Source organism: Carassius auratus, chromosome 28 (genome assembly GCF_003368295.1).
Source record: "Carassius auratus strain Wakin chromosome 28, ASM336829v1, whole genome shotgun sequence".
Lineage (NCBI taxonomy): Eukaryota > Metazoa > Chordata > Actinopteri > Cypriniformes > Cyprinidae > Carassius > Carassius auratus.
In genome coordinates, this window is record NC_039270.1 from 14,301,845 (window position 1) to 14,317,211 (window position 15,367).

Genomic DNA, 15,367 nt, shown 5'->3' on the forward strand with positions numbered 1-15,367 from the left:
GAGTTCAGCTCCAACCCTAAAAAACCCCTCACCTCTCTATAGACGTATTAATCCTGAAGACATTGATGAGCTTGTTCAGGTGTGTTTGATTAGGGTTGAAGCTGAACTCGCCTAATGAACCGAACTTGCCTACCCCTGCATTAATTGATGGACTGGATCACTTGTGGATTATTGTTTTGTTTTTATCAGCTGTTTGGACTCTTATTCTGACGGCACCCATTCACTACAGAGGATCCATTTACGGGCAAGTGATGTAATGATACATTTCTCCAAATCTGTTTGGACAGATCTTGGATGGTGTCCTGAGTGTGAGTAAATTTTCAGCAAATATTCATTTTTAGGTGAACTGTTCTGCTAAGAAATATGCACACTTAGAATTATTAATATCAAACTACAGCTTCTCCAAAGGATATCATGAAATTACTCTCATGTCATACAGAATATAGCTGCTGGAGGCAGTTTAAAAAATATATATCAGAATGATCAATGTTACTAGAATACTAATATTTTTGTATACTTTTCTGCAAGGAAATGGTAATTAGAGGTTCGAAGTTTCTTTGAGCATGAAACTATTAGAAACTATTAGTATTGACTTTTTTAATGAGCTAGTTTTAGCCTGGAAATGGTTATAATATCAAGAGAAAATTGTGTTATATATTATTAATAGAGTTATATGAAAGTTTAGTTTCACAAATTAAGTACACAAATTATTTAGTATGCCGCAGATTGCACAAATATTAGGTTAAAGCTCCTTTGTCAAACAGAAAGCACAGCTCATGGTTGAGTATCACCCACCCACTCCAAATATATCTATGTGTGTTTTCATTTTCTGGTTTGTACAGCTCCACTGGTACATGTAATACAATGCAATTAAAGCCATGACTCCATGATGCCAAACTTTGACTGCACAGGAAGAAAGGGCTCTACATTCATAGTGCACAGTTTACACTATCAATGAATTGTACTGCGAGATCAGAAGAACAGTGCAGAAGAGTTAATAAACGACTGCTATGTGGATCCTCAGCTTGAATCAGGTGTGTGAACACAAATACTACAGATTACAGATGAATTGCATGGTCCTTTGATGGTTATTAGGGGTGGGAAGGCTCAGCTTTTGGTCCGTCTCAGACCAGAAAGATTTTAGTCTACATTTTAGACTGATCGAGAGAGGATTTAGTCATTAGACTGAACATGAAAGCTTTTTTAACGTTTATGCTGTTGGGTTTGTGTGTATACATTATAGGGGGTGTTTGCATGTTTACTTCATTTGTGAGTAATCTTTTTATTCATTCACTTCTGTTGCAAAGCAGTATGACAGTACATACAGAATAGTTTGGATACTTTAGAGTAAGTGTTTGTGTATGTGTGTCAGAAACAATATTTTGTAATTACCATTACGATTTGTGCCGTGCTGAAGATACACTGTATATAGTCTGTATTAAATAAAAAGTTATTTGGATGTGAGAGCTGTCTCGATTTCTGATGAAGGGAAAACAGAGTCATTAATAATCTAAATCAGTGGTCTCAAACTCAATTCCTGGAGGGCCACAGCTCTGCACAGTTTAGCTCCAACCAGCTCCAACTCTCACCTGCTTGGAAGTTTCTAGTAATCCTGAAGACCATGATTAGCTGGATCAGGTGTGTTTGACTAGGGTTGGAGCTAAACTGTGCAGAGCTGTGGCCAATATGTTTTTTGAAGGTCATCATTCATCATTTTAAGTACAATTCAAATATTTTTTACATTTTATACAGTTTTCATAAATATTGTTCCGAAGGGGTTTTAAGATAGAATTGGTTTCAGATCAGAATGTATAGAAAGCAGAATGAAACTGTAATAATGTCAGAGAAAATGCAAAATTAAACAATTTAACCATTTTGTTCTAAAATTTTCTTTATAGTTACACCCTGTGAAACCGGTTGATTTAGATGTTGGGCTATGAAATCTTGACAAATCTAAATCTAATCTGACAAGCAGTTATTATTATTATATAACTGCATTATTAAAGAATTGCAAAATGATCAGAATTATTTACATCTGCAAATACATTATATCACTGTAGTAAACGCAAGGGGGCGACAGACTGCACATAAACTTTCACACAGGGACCTCGGGTACCATCACATGATGCTGAGGAAATCAAACACAACTTTTATTTGCAGGTGACAGACTGTGTGATATTGCCTACTATAGACTAAAAAAGGTTAGTTACGTGATGAATGTAGCAGCTAAAATAAAAGATTTTTATTAAAAATGTCAATGTCTTTATGCTTTATGAGACATTGTATTAGCATTGTCTTATGTGTGTGTGTGATATTTTATAACGCAATTATTTTATTTTATTTAATATGCAGTTGTGTAAATATTATTGTGTGTTGTTCACAAGTTCAAAAAGCATACATTATATATATATATATATATATATATATATATATATATATATATATATATATATATATATATATATATATATATATATATATATATATATTAGGCTATAATATAATATAATATAATCTAATAATCGATATAATATATATATATGTATATTAGGCTATAATATAATCTGGACCACGGACAGAGAGAGAGAGAGAAAGAGAGAGAGAAAGGGGGATTTTCGAGGGATAACAGATAGTAAGGGAAATCTGAGAGAGAGAGAGAGAGAAAGAGAGAGAGAGAGAGAGAGAGAGAGAGGTGCACGGGACAGGAGCACACCGGTCGGACTCGGAAGTCGCGAGGATGGAGATCCGTCCGGACCGCTTTAAGGCTCAGGCAGGAAAAACTTTGGGAAAAATACACAGGTGAGGAAGTATATAGAAAGTATCTTACTATCCTCAAGCATTTTTGTACTTTAAGAAATGTTCCTTTAATTGTTTTTATATTTTTCTCTTGGTTTCTGTGTAGCCTATTATTGTTTAAAAACGAAACATAGTGTTCAAAAGTGATTTACGTCAAAACTGAGGTGTTGAGAAAACTTCTGGAATTCGAAGGCGTTGAGTTTATGTCAGTGACCGGATCTGCCTGCACCTTTACTGATGAGAGATGCTTGGTGGAACCGTACTATATCAAGTTCACTCTACCCAAAAAGTGCTGTGTTCCCTTTTCTGTGCATGTGTCTCCTGCCTCAAGAAGTCAGTGGCAAACCCTTGTCGTGATTGACTCTGAGTCAAAGGTGATTTTATGTAATCTGTTTGTACGTAATGCGTCCACTCTGTCCGATTGAGGAGATTGTCCAGATGGATCAGATTAGTTCGCGGCTAACCCGCTGCCACATACATCCGACGCATGGCGTTGCTGGCTTGCTCTCTCTAGTATCTGTGCACAGTGCGCGTGAGTGAGTTCATATTTCAGATGAACCCTTTTATTCCACCTGAGCGTCAGATAGCGTTGCGCATCACCGCACAGCTCGCGCTCAGAACATTTGCGAGTTCTGATTCCACGCACTAGTTGATGAAGCGGACCGCTCTCAGAGAACAGGATGTCAAAGGCCAAATTTAGTCTTAATACGACATGAGTAGCCTACTTAGTACTAAACATAATACAAACGTTCCTTAGCCTACCAAAATAACAAGTAGGCTATTTTATATTCTAGCCTATTAGCAGAGATGGGCGTAAATACATGGAAATGTATTTAAAATACAAATACAAAATACTGTGTGGAAAAATGTATTTAAATACAAATACTGTGTGGGGATATGTATTTAAATACAAATACAGTATTTTGTATTTTGAAAATACACAAAATACATGTGAAATTGAAGATTCAGTGCTGGTATCCCTATTAGGCTGAAATCTATCTGGGCCTATTCTGAATGCCAAAAAGCATGCTTAGAAATGTTTGTTTTAATTTTATATACCTCTTCCCTTCCCCTGCCCTGTAGGAAATAAAAAAAAACTACAAAAAAAACTAATTTTTTAAAAAACTTTTATTATGTTTTATCACTATCACCAAACAATCAGCTCATCTAATCTTTTTTCTGACACTTCTGTGACTGAGGACCCTGCAAACAACTTGCTCTGCTTGTATTTGGTGTTGGCTGGAGTCTTTTTCTTTGCTGCTGAGGCTGTGAAATCCTGCTTGTGTTGTTCATAGTCCTGAAGTGCTTCAGGGTGAACTGCTGACTAGGTTGTTGTCAACTTTTTCGTTGTTGTCATGACAGCGCACGCACGTGCATACCAGACACACAGGGAAGGAACTTTTAGATGCATGCTTTCCAATTTAAAAAATGGCGAAAGTGAGGCACCGCCATCATCAATTAAAAAAGAGAAGGTGTTTCCTGTTTCAAACTGTTTTTTTTTCATGCGCCTGCCTTTACTAATATGCAAGTTCACCATCCTTTCTCCCCCTTCTCGTTCCGTGAACCTCTGGAGTTGTGAGTTTAGACTTTTTTTTTAACTGTTCCTGTGGTGTTGAGCAACTACAATTCATATTAATCCTATAATTTTATATTATAATTTATATAATAAAATAGTGGGGTGGTGTTAGTGCAGTGGATAAGACACATGGTGTGAGAGACCTGGGTTTGAATCCACTGTGAGACACCAATGTGACCCTGAGCAAGACACTTAACCCTAGTTGTTCCAGAGGTGTGCAACCGCTGACATATATAGCAATTGTAAGTTGCTTTGGATAAAAGCGTCAGCTAAATGTAATAATGTATATATGTATGTATATATATATATATATATATATATATAAAAATAAATGTATGTGCTAGAAATGGGTAAACCTGTCTGCCCATGGGGTGGGGGCATTGCCTTGCAAGGCAGTGTCCCACATTGTCCCTCAGAAACATACCCCTTGTCCCCCCTTGGGCTTATTAGCAGGTGGTCACCCTACTCACAGCCTGTAAGTACGTTTTCAAGGATGTGCCATGATGATGGTTCAAACACGAGTTTTGAGCAGTGTAGAGTAGCACTGGTTGTTGGTGTTTCTCTGATCACAAATACAGACATGGTTTTATGTGTATGCGGCACAATACGCAACGCAATGTGTAAAAAAGACAGTATAAGTCATTATAATCAGTAATTATGTCCCCACTAGATGCAATAAATGCCTTGTTTGTAATGGGATTTTTTTTGTCTCGTTGCACCAAGACACATGGCCTCACAGTATGGTAAGGGGTGCGACATTTCCGTCACTCGTTTGAGGCATTCGGCCATCAGCACACACTTCTGTTTTTAGAACAATGAACTTTGTAAAAATCTATGCATTTCAGAAAGGCGGCGTATAGAGGGGAAACAATAATCTAAATCATGTGGAAAAGAATGTGTTTTTTGAACCTTGAACCATATAAACACATTGCATTACACCAAATACACCAAATAATGTTCTTTTTTAGCAACGTCATATAACCCCTTTAAATCCAGCTCGAAAATAGCCCATGAGAAACACATAGACACCCACACACAGCTGTCAGCCCTACAAATCCCTGCACGCCCCCTCCCCATCACTTCCTCGTCTCTGTGATCTCGCTGGATTAAGTGAAGGGTGGCACGCGCAGTAGATTGCTTCAGTGAGTGAATTTGGCCTAATAGAACTTTTCGGATAATTCATACTTTTGTCCACATAATAGATGTCTTTTATCTGATAACCTGGTGTGAAACTAAAGGTACTGTATCTGTGGAAAAGTTTGTGTTTAAAGCAAACTGCTGATCTGGATTTAGGCCTCTCGTCTTTAGCTGTGACTCTGTGTCCCTGATAATATTTTAGAGAACGCATCAGCAGCTGATTAATCATTTAAAGCTCAGCAATGCGTCTCCTTCTCCTACTGTTTGCCTCACAGGCCAGCAAGCACGCACCTCACACCTGCAGTTTTCCCTCTGTCATCCCTACTCCATCTCACAGATTTTCACATTTTGTTTGATAATTTACAGCTATTCTGTTTATTGGGAGCTCATGAGAATGGTTCCTGACATATGAGTTTCATGCTGAGAATTCATTATCTTGTACTTGTTAATATCTTTCACTTTCAAAATAAAGGAGCTTTAAAAGGTTCTTCACAGCGATGCCATAGAAGAACCATTTTTGGTTCCACAAAGAACCATTCAGTCAAAGGTTCACTAAAGAACCATCTTTTTCTTATCTTTTTATATTCTGAAGAACCTTCTTTCACCATAAAGAACCTTTTGTGAAACAGAAACGTTCTTCAGATGTTAAAGGTTTTTCATAAAACTTGCATTTACAATTATAATATGTGGTAAGATAATGTTTCTTAACTGTACCAGGCACTATTTTGCACAGATTTTTATTCTTGTTTGTCGTTCCTGTTTTTTTGTGTTGACTGGACTGCTTATCTGAAAGCATGTGAAGGTCAGGCTGCTGGGATGTGTAGAAGTTTGCATATGTGTGTGTGTGTGTGTGTGTGTGTGTTTGGTGTGGGGAAGTATCTCCCCAGGTGACATGGTCCCACTGAGACCCAATCTGTTCAATAGACGCAGGAGAGGGTCAGAGGAGTTCGGCATAGAAATCATAGCACAACACTGATGGTAGGACTGAAAGAAATGTGTAGGGGAGGGGCAAAAGAGATTTGTGGATGAGCTTTAATCTGTTACCTTTATACAATATCATCAGAATTTTTCATGAAATTAACCAAACAAGGTCAGAGTGGCGAGTAGATTCAGAACACCTCTCTGTGCATGAAACAACAGCAGAGTAGGGAGACAAGATGATAAAAGGATGAACAGAACATAGATGAAGTGATTGTCAGAGGGTGGGGGGTGGGGGGCTGGGAGAGAGAACTGTAGGATTATGTAATTTATTTTTTACTGTTGTGCCTTCATCCTCTTACAGCAAGATTAAATGGGAAAGAGTGCATGTGTGTCAATGTATGTTTGATGCGTTTGTGTGCGTCAAAGACCTTTGGTGTCAACAGAGATCTACATGTCTTACCTCTTAAATACATTAAATACATCATTTTGCAACAGTAATGAACCATGTAGCATGAACTTGCACGAGATGCAGTAGAGCACGATTTGTAATTATATATATATATATATAAATATATATATATATATATATACAGACATCACAGATTAAAAATAATAATAATAATAAAAAATAATATATATATATATATATATATATATATATATATATATATATATATATATATATAAAATTATTATTATTATTATTATTTTATTTATTTTTTAATCTGATGGCCCCACATGGTGTAATACATGTTCATCAAAAAATAATGCAAAATCATAATGCTGTCTTGCTGCATGTAAATATTGTAAAACTGTATAATTAATATATAATAATAAATAAATAATAATAAATATAAAATATAAAATCAAACTCTCAGTTGAATAAGTACTTTAGTTTGTAAGCACTTATGTTAGTACTATAGTATGAATGTGTGTAGTATGAAGGCAACATGTATGTACTATATATATATATAATAAAATATCCATAAATCATTTGGTGAAAAATACCTGGATAATATACTTCTTTGCAGAGATATGAAAGTCACTTTAATATTGCATGAGGCCATGGGAGAGTAGTTTGAGGTTTTATATTTAGAATTTAATTTAATTTTTATATTTTCTGTTTTCTCATTAATCTATTGTTTTTTATTTTTATTTATTATATATGTGTGTGTGTGTGTGTTTGTATTAGAAAAAAATATGTGAGTAAAATGTATTTATTGGTTTCGATTTATTTAGTTTTAATTGTATTAGTACTGCAATTTTAACTAAATAAAAATGAGAAATGCTCCTTTGGCAAACAGCTGAAATAAATATTTTTATATTTTATTTTTATTTATTAGCAGTTAACGTTTATTCATTTCAAGTAACAAACATGTTTTTTACCTGTTTTAATTTTAGCTTTCGTTAATAATAACCTTCAAAAACATTAAAAAGAAGAAACTTTGAACATTCAAAGCAAAATCAAAGCAGTCAATGCTGATGAGAAAGTGAAAGAGATGTGTGTACACCTGAGCATGCTGGCCTTGAAACAGTCATTTGATGAATCTATAATATGCAAATGAGATCAATAAAAACGATTACTCATTTGCTGATATGGTGGTGTTATAATGAGTATGCAGATGTGTTTGTATCTGATCCAGCTTTGGTAACTATGTGAGATATTTATAATATGCTGACATAGAAATCGATGCCATTGGACAGGATTCTATCAGCGTGTCTTTTATCCATATAAAGTGTTTGTCAAGGTCCTCATACCACCCCTTTCTGCACTACACCTGTCTCTTATTAGATGGTCTAAACACACACACATAAACACATACAGGTCAGCGGGTGCGTCATGAACCATGGAACGAGATGCATGAGTGCATGATCTGTAATCCCGGATTTTTTTTTTTTTTTTTTTCGATGGTCACATGGTTTAAAGAGGTAAAATACAGAGTGAAATAAATATTAATAACAGCCAACAGTCATTCTCATTAGTAGGTAGCATATGTGCCGCTGTTGGCAGCAATCTGTTTTTAACTAGCTTTAACCTTAATTACACATCTTCCAGAGTGAATGTGTCTGCGTTCTTTTTCTTGCTTCTCTTTCTCCATCTCTCTCTCGTTCCACTTATTCACTCGTTTTTTTTCCCACTCATATTTATCTCCGGAAGTCTATAATTTCTGTAATCCTAATCTGAGGGTGGGGCCACAGATTATCGCTGGATAAGAGATGGAAGAGGAGGGACATGCATGAGTCGTGGGAGTTATAATTGAAACACATTGCTGTTTTCTAATGTCCACGAGACACCTTTTGAGTTTCTGTACATGGCTGCAGAAAGAATCTGCTCCTCAACATACAAGCACACATGTGCAATCCTCTCCCTCTCGTTTCTCTTCTCTTGTCTCTGATTGTGTGTTGTTTGAGCTTGAGGGGATTATAAGGGATCTGCTTTTGTAGGAACAGTGACGAAATGAGAGAAACAGAGAGATAGAAGCATAGAGAGAGAAAGACAAACATTATTTGAAACAGAAATCATTGATTTTTTTAGTGTGATTTGTGAGAATGACACATTTTGACATTATGTAGGCCTAGTCACACTGAGAGTGTCTGTGTGTAAAGGACAGAGTTAATGGTGAGCATTTTCTCTGCTCATTAAAATCATATACTTATTGTAAGCTTCAGAGCATATGTCTGCTCATGTGCTTCTATGTAAGTGTGTTTTTACTGGCTGTAAACGTTGCAGACAGGTTGCATACCCAGATGGTCTCTCTTTAGGTCTCTGCTGGACTCCCATGTACTGCTATCCAGAGAGACGCCTCATTCTTGTCCCATGTCCTCCTCTCCCCCTCTGTGTCCTCCCTCTGCATCCCACCTGCTTTTAGGTGTGTTTGTGATGTAGTTTTCTGACTTTTGAGGGTTCCCTAGTGGATGTGACTTCACAGCCTAGCTTCATACCTGTTAAGTGTAATAAAACAGTTTGTAAAAACCTGACTGTTCATAAAATATTTTTATTTAAAAAAAGCTAAGCACACGGTGCAATAACATTTAAAATAGCAGCAACATTTTTCAGTAGTGGGTGAATGGTAACCAAAATGAATCTAGTTTGACCCCAAAAGGAGCGAGACATAAACGAGTACCATTGTGTCCTTGATTAAGACACTTAACCTCAGATTAATCCAGGACTGCTTTGGATTAAAGTATTTTTGACCTTTGACCCGCTAAAGGGCTTTTCACACCTAAAAAATAGTTAACAATGTTAAAATCCTGGGTAAGGTGTATTCAAATTCATAATCTGACATTTCACACTACAAATGTATAAACCCTGGGTTAATGTTCTAATTTGCATATTTGTGGTGTCTTCTTCACTCCAATTTAAAAAATGTATATTTTTTTATATATTATGATAATAAACCCTTCAAACGCTGCTGAAATGACTGTTTATACAACACAGTGTGTTTCCATGAATGTCAATATATTGCTGGGCACCGTTACAGGGGTGCAGAGTATGCCAGGCATATGGCCCTAGGATGCAATCAGGACTACAGATTTCCTTTTCTTTTTTTACATACACAGCCACATTAAATAATAATATTGTTGTAAAATAACATTTAAATGTTTGAATTATAGAAAGTGTGGTGCAGGGGTGTCATACACTTGTTATTTTTGAGGAGACCTTGTCATGTGAGGGCCTTGTCAGCAGGCATTATAGCACTGTATAACTGATGTAGGCTTATTGATTTTATAACATTTTTATTTTTTATTTGAAATATTCCCAAATGGGTTAACTATATAATGAAATATCTCGATTCTCCAATATGTGTAAGTAAATAATACATTTTACTACTTTATTGGTCATGTTAGCTGATCTATAAGGGGCAATGGGCAATGTAGGTGAACTTAATAAAAACTTGCAGTTTTACTAACTTTAAAACTTTCATTGTACAGAAAAGAGAGCAAAGAACATTTACATTGTGTAAGAACATGATCACTTACTTAAAGGGTTAGTTCACCCAAAAATGTTAGACAGTGTCTTACTTACCCCAGAGGCATTCTGGGTGCATATGAGTTTCTTCTTTCAGACAAATCCAGTCAGAGTTATTTTTAAAAACTGTCTTTGGTCTTTCAAGCTGTTTAATGTCACTCAGCTGGTGTTGCATGCATCAGTCCAAAAGAAGTTAAATAAAAAGCGCCCATCCATAATAAGAAGTGTCTCATATGGCTCCAGGGGGTGAACAAAGGCTTCCTGTAGCAAATCGATGTTTTTTTGTAAGAAATATATCCATATTAAAAATGTAATAATCACTTTAATGTAGCTTGCGCCAACAGTTGTACACAGAGGCAGCTCCAGGCAGATGGCGTGTGTGGCGCTGTGAGTTTCACTGCATTTCTGCGTTCGTCACTTCTGAATACAGTCTTTAGCAAATTAAAAAAATTTATTAATTTCAAAGCATTAGAAGATGCGAAATCACACAAAGTGCAAAACTAGGCGAAAGACACACAGCTAGCCTGAACTGAGTTTCTCTTTCATGTCATTATCGGACAAATACACCTTGCCAGTTTGAATGTCCAAGCGATGTAAATCTGTTCAAGTGCAAGAAGATAAAGTGCAGGGTAAAGTGCAGTGTTTAATGTTTTTGTATGAATTGAGAAAATCTTCAAACACTGTTATGCTATTCATCTGAACTTAACTTACACTGGCCTTTGCTTTCTGTGCCCACATGCAGACTCCTGGAGAAACGGCAGCAGAATGGCGAGACTATCGAGCTGTCAGCGGAGGGCCGCCCGGAGCTGGTGGAGGAGAAGGAGCTTCCCATCGTGGACTGCACGTGTTTCGGGTTGCCACGTCGTTACATCATCGCCATCCTGTCAGGCCTGGGCTTCTGCATCTCGTTCGGCATCCGCTGTAACCTGGGTGTGGCCATCGTCAGCATGGTCAACGACCACACCGTTTACTACGGGAAGAAACCTGTCATAGTGGTCAGTGTCACTGCTGGAATTCAACATCCAGTCCAGTTTAAGAAACTTAATGGAAACAGATGAATGTAGAAATTGTGCATTTCAGTTTATTGAGAGGCATATTTAAAATTTATGATAAAAATGAGATTCATTAAGCATGGATAGATACAACACAGGTTCATAAGAAATAAAGGTACAACAACATAGAGCCTACTGTCATTTTGATATGCTATGTCAATTTGTCGAAATAATGTCAAAAACATCAATATCTAAATACATACATACATAAATACATGCAAATTGACTTCAAATTCCAGTTTACTAGCATTAACCACTTAGATTTTTGTCTCCAGACAGTGTCAGGTTTCCCTGTAGAATTTCACACATCAATGCAATTACCCCACAAATAGACAATACAATACAATACAAATACAATTTTTTATAATGCTATTATTTTAAAAATATGTATTATTGTTATACCCATTTTGATCAATTTATTTTATGATCTGTTATTATTATTATTATTGGTCTACTTTATCTTATATATTTGGTTTTATATTTTTTATTTCACTTTCTCACATTCCCCCTCCCCATTTTGCAAATGTAACATGACACAGAAAAGTGACTGAGGTTAAGTCAGGTTATTAGATGCTTTGAAGAATAGTGCGTGATCATTTTTTATTGATTAAAACCTGAACTGAAAGTGTTCTCAGATTTTGCACAGAAAGCTTTTGAATACAAGTTCGATGCAATGAGTTTGACTCTCTCTTTTCCCACCCAGGCTGCTCAGTTCACATGGGACCCCGAGACGGTAGGGATGATACACGGCTCATTCTTCTGGGGTTACATCGTCACACAGATACCCGGGGGATTCATCTGTCAAAAGTTTGCCGCCAACAGGTAATCTGATCAGTGAATTGATGTTTTCTCAAGTGTTCTTTTACTGAAGAGTTTTATGAATGACAATTTGGTAAGTGGAAGGGGGTCCAACTGAGTCAAATATCCAGTTATAAAAACATGTGTTGTCTTTTGATCTGGCTGTTGTTGCATTGTGACAACCTACCCTATATATAATGAAAAAAATATATATAATTCTAATAAAATAATATAATGACAGTGTGTGTTCAGCAAATGCCAAAAATGAACCTTTTTTTGACCCTGGTGGACCTTAAGGGTTTCTTATATATACAGAGATTGACTTGAAATGAAAACCAACCCTGATAAATGTTCATTGAAACATGGCAGCCATCCCCATGTGATGAGATATTAGCATGGCATTTGATTGGGATTAGGCCTCAGTTGACTGTACTGTATGTGTGTTTGGTCTCAGGGTGTTTGGCTTTGCCATTGTGGCCACGTCGACGCTGAATATGCTGATCCCAGCAGCAGCTAGAGCTCACTATGGCTGTGTTATCATGGTCAGGATTTGCCAGGGGCTTGTGGAGGTATGCCACCTGTGTGTATACGTGGATTTGTGTGGTTCTGAAGTAGTCCAAATGCATAGCATCACACTAAAGATTATTATTTTATTAATTTTTTTTGTTACTGTCATGGTTACATATACATTAAATCAGATTATTTTTCTTCTGGAAGGGTGTTTCATATCCTGCATGTCATGGCATTTGGGCCAAATGGGCTCCGCCCCTTGAAAGAAGTCGATTGGCCACAACAGCATTCTGTGGTAAGATGTCTATCTGTGATTAGTTGAACCTTGAATTAAGTTTTGATTTAGTAAAAAGCTGACATTGATGATAATGTTAGTGAATAGCACTAATAAGAGGAAGTGTACTAAGAAACTGTATGTTATAGGTTCATATGCTGGAGCTGTTGTTGCAATGCCTTTGGCTGGAGTCTTGGTGCAGTACACCGGATGGTCCTCAGTGTTTTATGTATACGGTAGGTAGCATATACACATCATTTGAATTATATACAATTAGATTTGATATAAAACTTTTGTTTATTTAATGAACCACGTAATACTGAACACTATAATATACAATATACACACACTATCACTCAGACGTTTATTAGATTTTATTTTGATATTAAAATATATAATAAATTATATATTTCCTAAATTACGTATACACTGAAATTGAAAACAGTTATTTTAATTTGTAAAAAATATTTCACAATATTATGGATTTTACTGTATTTTTTGTCAAATAAATTCACACTTGGTGATTGCAAGAAACATCTTAAAAAAAAAAAAAAAATCATTTGAAAAATCATGCCATTGACCCCAAAAACAGACCCAAAGCTTATACTTCAGTTTATTTACAATATACAATTTTCATTATATTTAATAATTTTCATAGTTATCCTTTTCTCTCCTCACAGGAATGGTTGGGATATTTTGGTATCTCTTCTGGATTTTAGTTTCCTATGAGAGTCCAGCTGCTCACCCAACCATCACACCAGAGGAGAGGAAGTACATAGAGGACGCCATCGGGGAAACCGCCGGCCTGGTCAACCCTCTTCAGGTACAAACACAACCATTATTTTTCTTTCTTAATCACTCTTCCACACATCCCCCCTCGCTCACACACACACACACACACACACACACACACACACACACACACACACTGAATCTTCTCCCATTTCTCATCTCTCTAACTGCTGCTTGCTGCACTGTTCTGGATATGTCCGACCTCTGTGTTTTTCGCCACCCTGCAGAAATTTAAAACTCCCTGGCGGCACTTCTTTACCTCCATGCCGGTGTATGCCATCATCGTGGCCAACTTCTGCAGAAGCTGGACCTTCTACCTGCTCCTCATCAGCCAGCCCGCTTACTTCGAGGAGGTGTTTGGCTTTGAAATCAGCAAGGTGAAACACACACACACACAAACTTAAATTAGTATTCATGATGCTCTACAACAGTGCTTCTTAACTGGTGGGCCACAACCCACAAATAAATCACGTGTCTTTTATGAAGGGTTGCAGACTGCTAAAAAAAAGCTATGATAAATATAAACAATAAAATGCAACCGCATATAATAATTTGTAAATAATTTGTAGTAACCTTTAAAGAGTTTATATGTAAAATGTATGTCCCAAAACAAAACCAGTTGAGAAACACAGTATGCACACATGTAATGCAGTATTGTGCAGGTGGATGAAGATGTTTTGTTCAATAAGTAATCTTTTTGTTCCTTCTGTTGCTCAGGTGGGGATGGTGTCTGCACTTCCTCATTTAGTGATGACCATTATTGTGCCAATTGGAGGGCAACTTGCTGACTACCTGAGAACACATAATTTAATGACCACAACGAATGTCCGTAAACTCATGAACTGTGGAGGTGAGATATAGAAAAAATAAATTAAATGACTAATTTTACCCCAAAAATAAAGCAATCTGTCATTATTTACTCACCCTTAAGTTTTCTTTGTTTATCTTTTAGCAATAGCATTAAATACCCATTATATGACAGAATTATTTATTTATTTGTTTGTTTGTTTTTGGGTAAACTTTAATAAATGTCATACAGTAAATGTAGAATCCAGCACACGAGGTGTGTTTTAATCAGCAGCGCGCATGCAGAATCAGAAACTGTACGTGTGTGTGAGACGCAAGTCAGATTATCTGCCTATTTTTGCTCTGTCTGCTCCTGCAATGGCAGCTGGGGCAGTAATCATTGATGCATCAATGCATGACACACTCAGTCTCTCACAATCATCTGCACATACAAACATACACAACACAGAGACAGATTCATGCAGGAATTAGACGCACAGTTAAACTATGACCCACAGTAAACCTTGTATGATGTATCCACGAGACTACTGTTGTGTGTGTCTGTGTGTGTTTTAGGGTTTGGAATGGAAGCCACTCTACTCTTGGTTGTTGGTTTCTCACATACCAAAGTAATAGCTATTTCTTTCCTTGTACTGGCGGTTGGTTTCAGTGGATTTGCAATTTCAGGTTAGTAAAAGAAAAGATTAAAGACTGAACACACTTAAGAATTCACTTATAGCTTTTGTACACATAAC

The 15,367-nt window shown here is 36.5% G+C and overlaps 1 protein-coding gene across 1 annotated transcript in view; it reads left to right on the plus strand.

Moving 5' to 3' along the window:
* Window positions 1–2,659: 2,659 nt before the first annotated feature.
* LOC113046914 (vesicular glutamate transporter 1-like) overlaps window positions 2,660–15,367 on the plus strand; it is a 15,686-nt gene continuing 2,978 nt past the window's right edge. Inside the window, exons 1-10 of the mRNA XM_026208051.1 lie at window positions 2,660–2,799; window positions 11,143–11,395; window positions 12,156–12,274; window positions 12,705–12,819; window positions 12,968–13,055; window positions 13,184–13,270; window positions 13,715–13,857; window positions 14,054–14,203; window positions 14,544–14,676; window positions 15,189–15,299. Coding sequence (XP_026063836.1) covers window positions 2,738–2,799; window positions 11,143–11,395; window positions 12,156–12,274; window positions 12,705–12,819; window positions 12,968–13,055; window positions 13,184–13,270; window positions 13,715–13,857; window positions 14,054–14,203; window positions 14,544–14,676; window positions 15,189–15,299 — 1,261 coding nt within the window. The 5' untranslated portion in view covers window positions 2,660–2,737. The remainder of the gene's footprint in view (window positions 2,800–11,142; window positions 11,396–12,155; window positions 12,275–12,704; window positions 12,820–12,967; window positions 13,056–13,183; window positions 13,271–13,714; window positions 13,858–14,053; window positions 14,204–14,543; window positions 14,677–15,188; window positions 15,300–15,367) is intronic.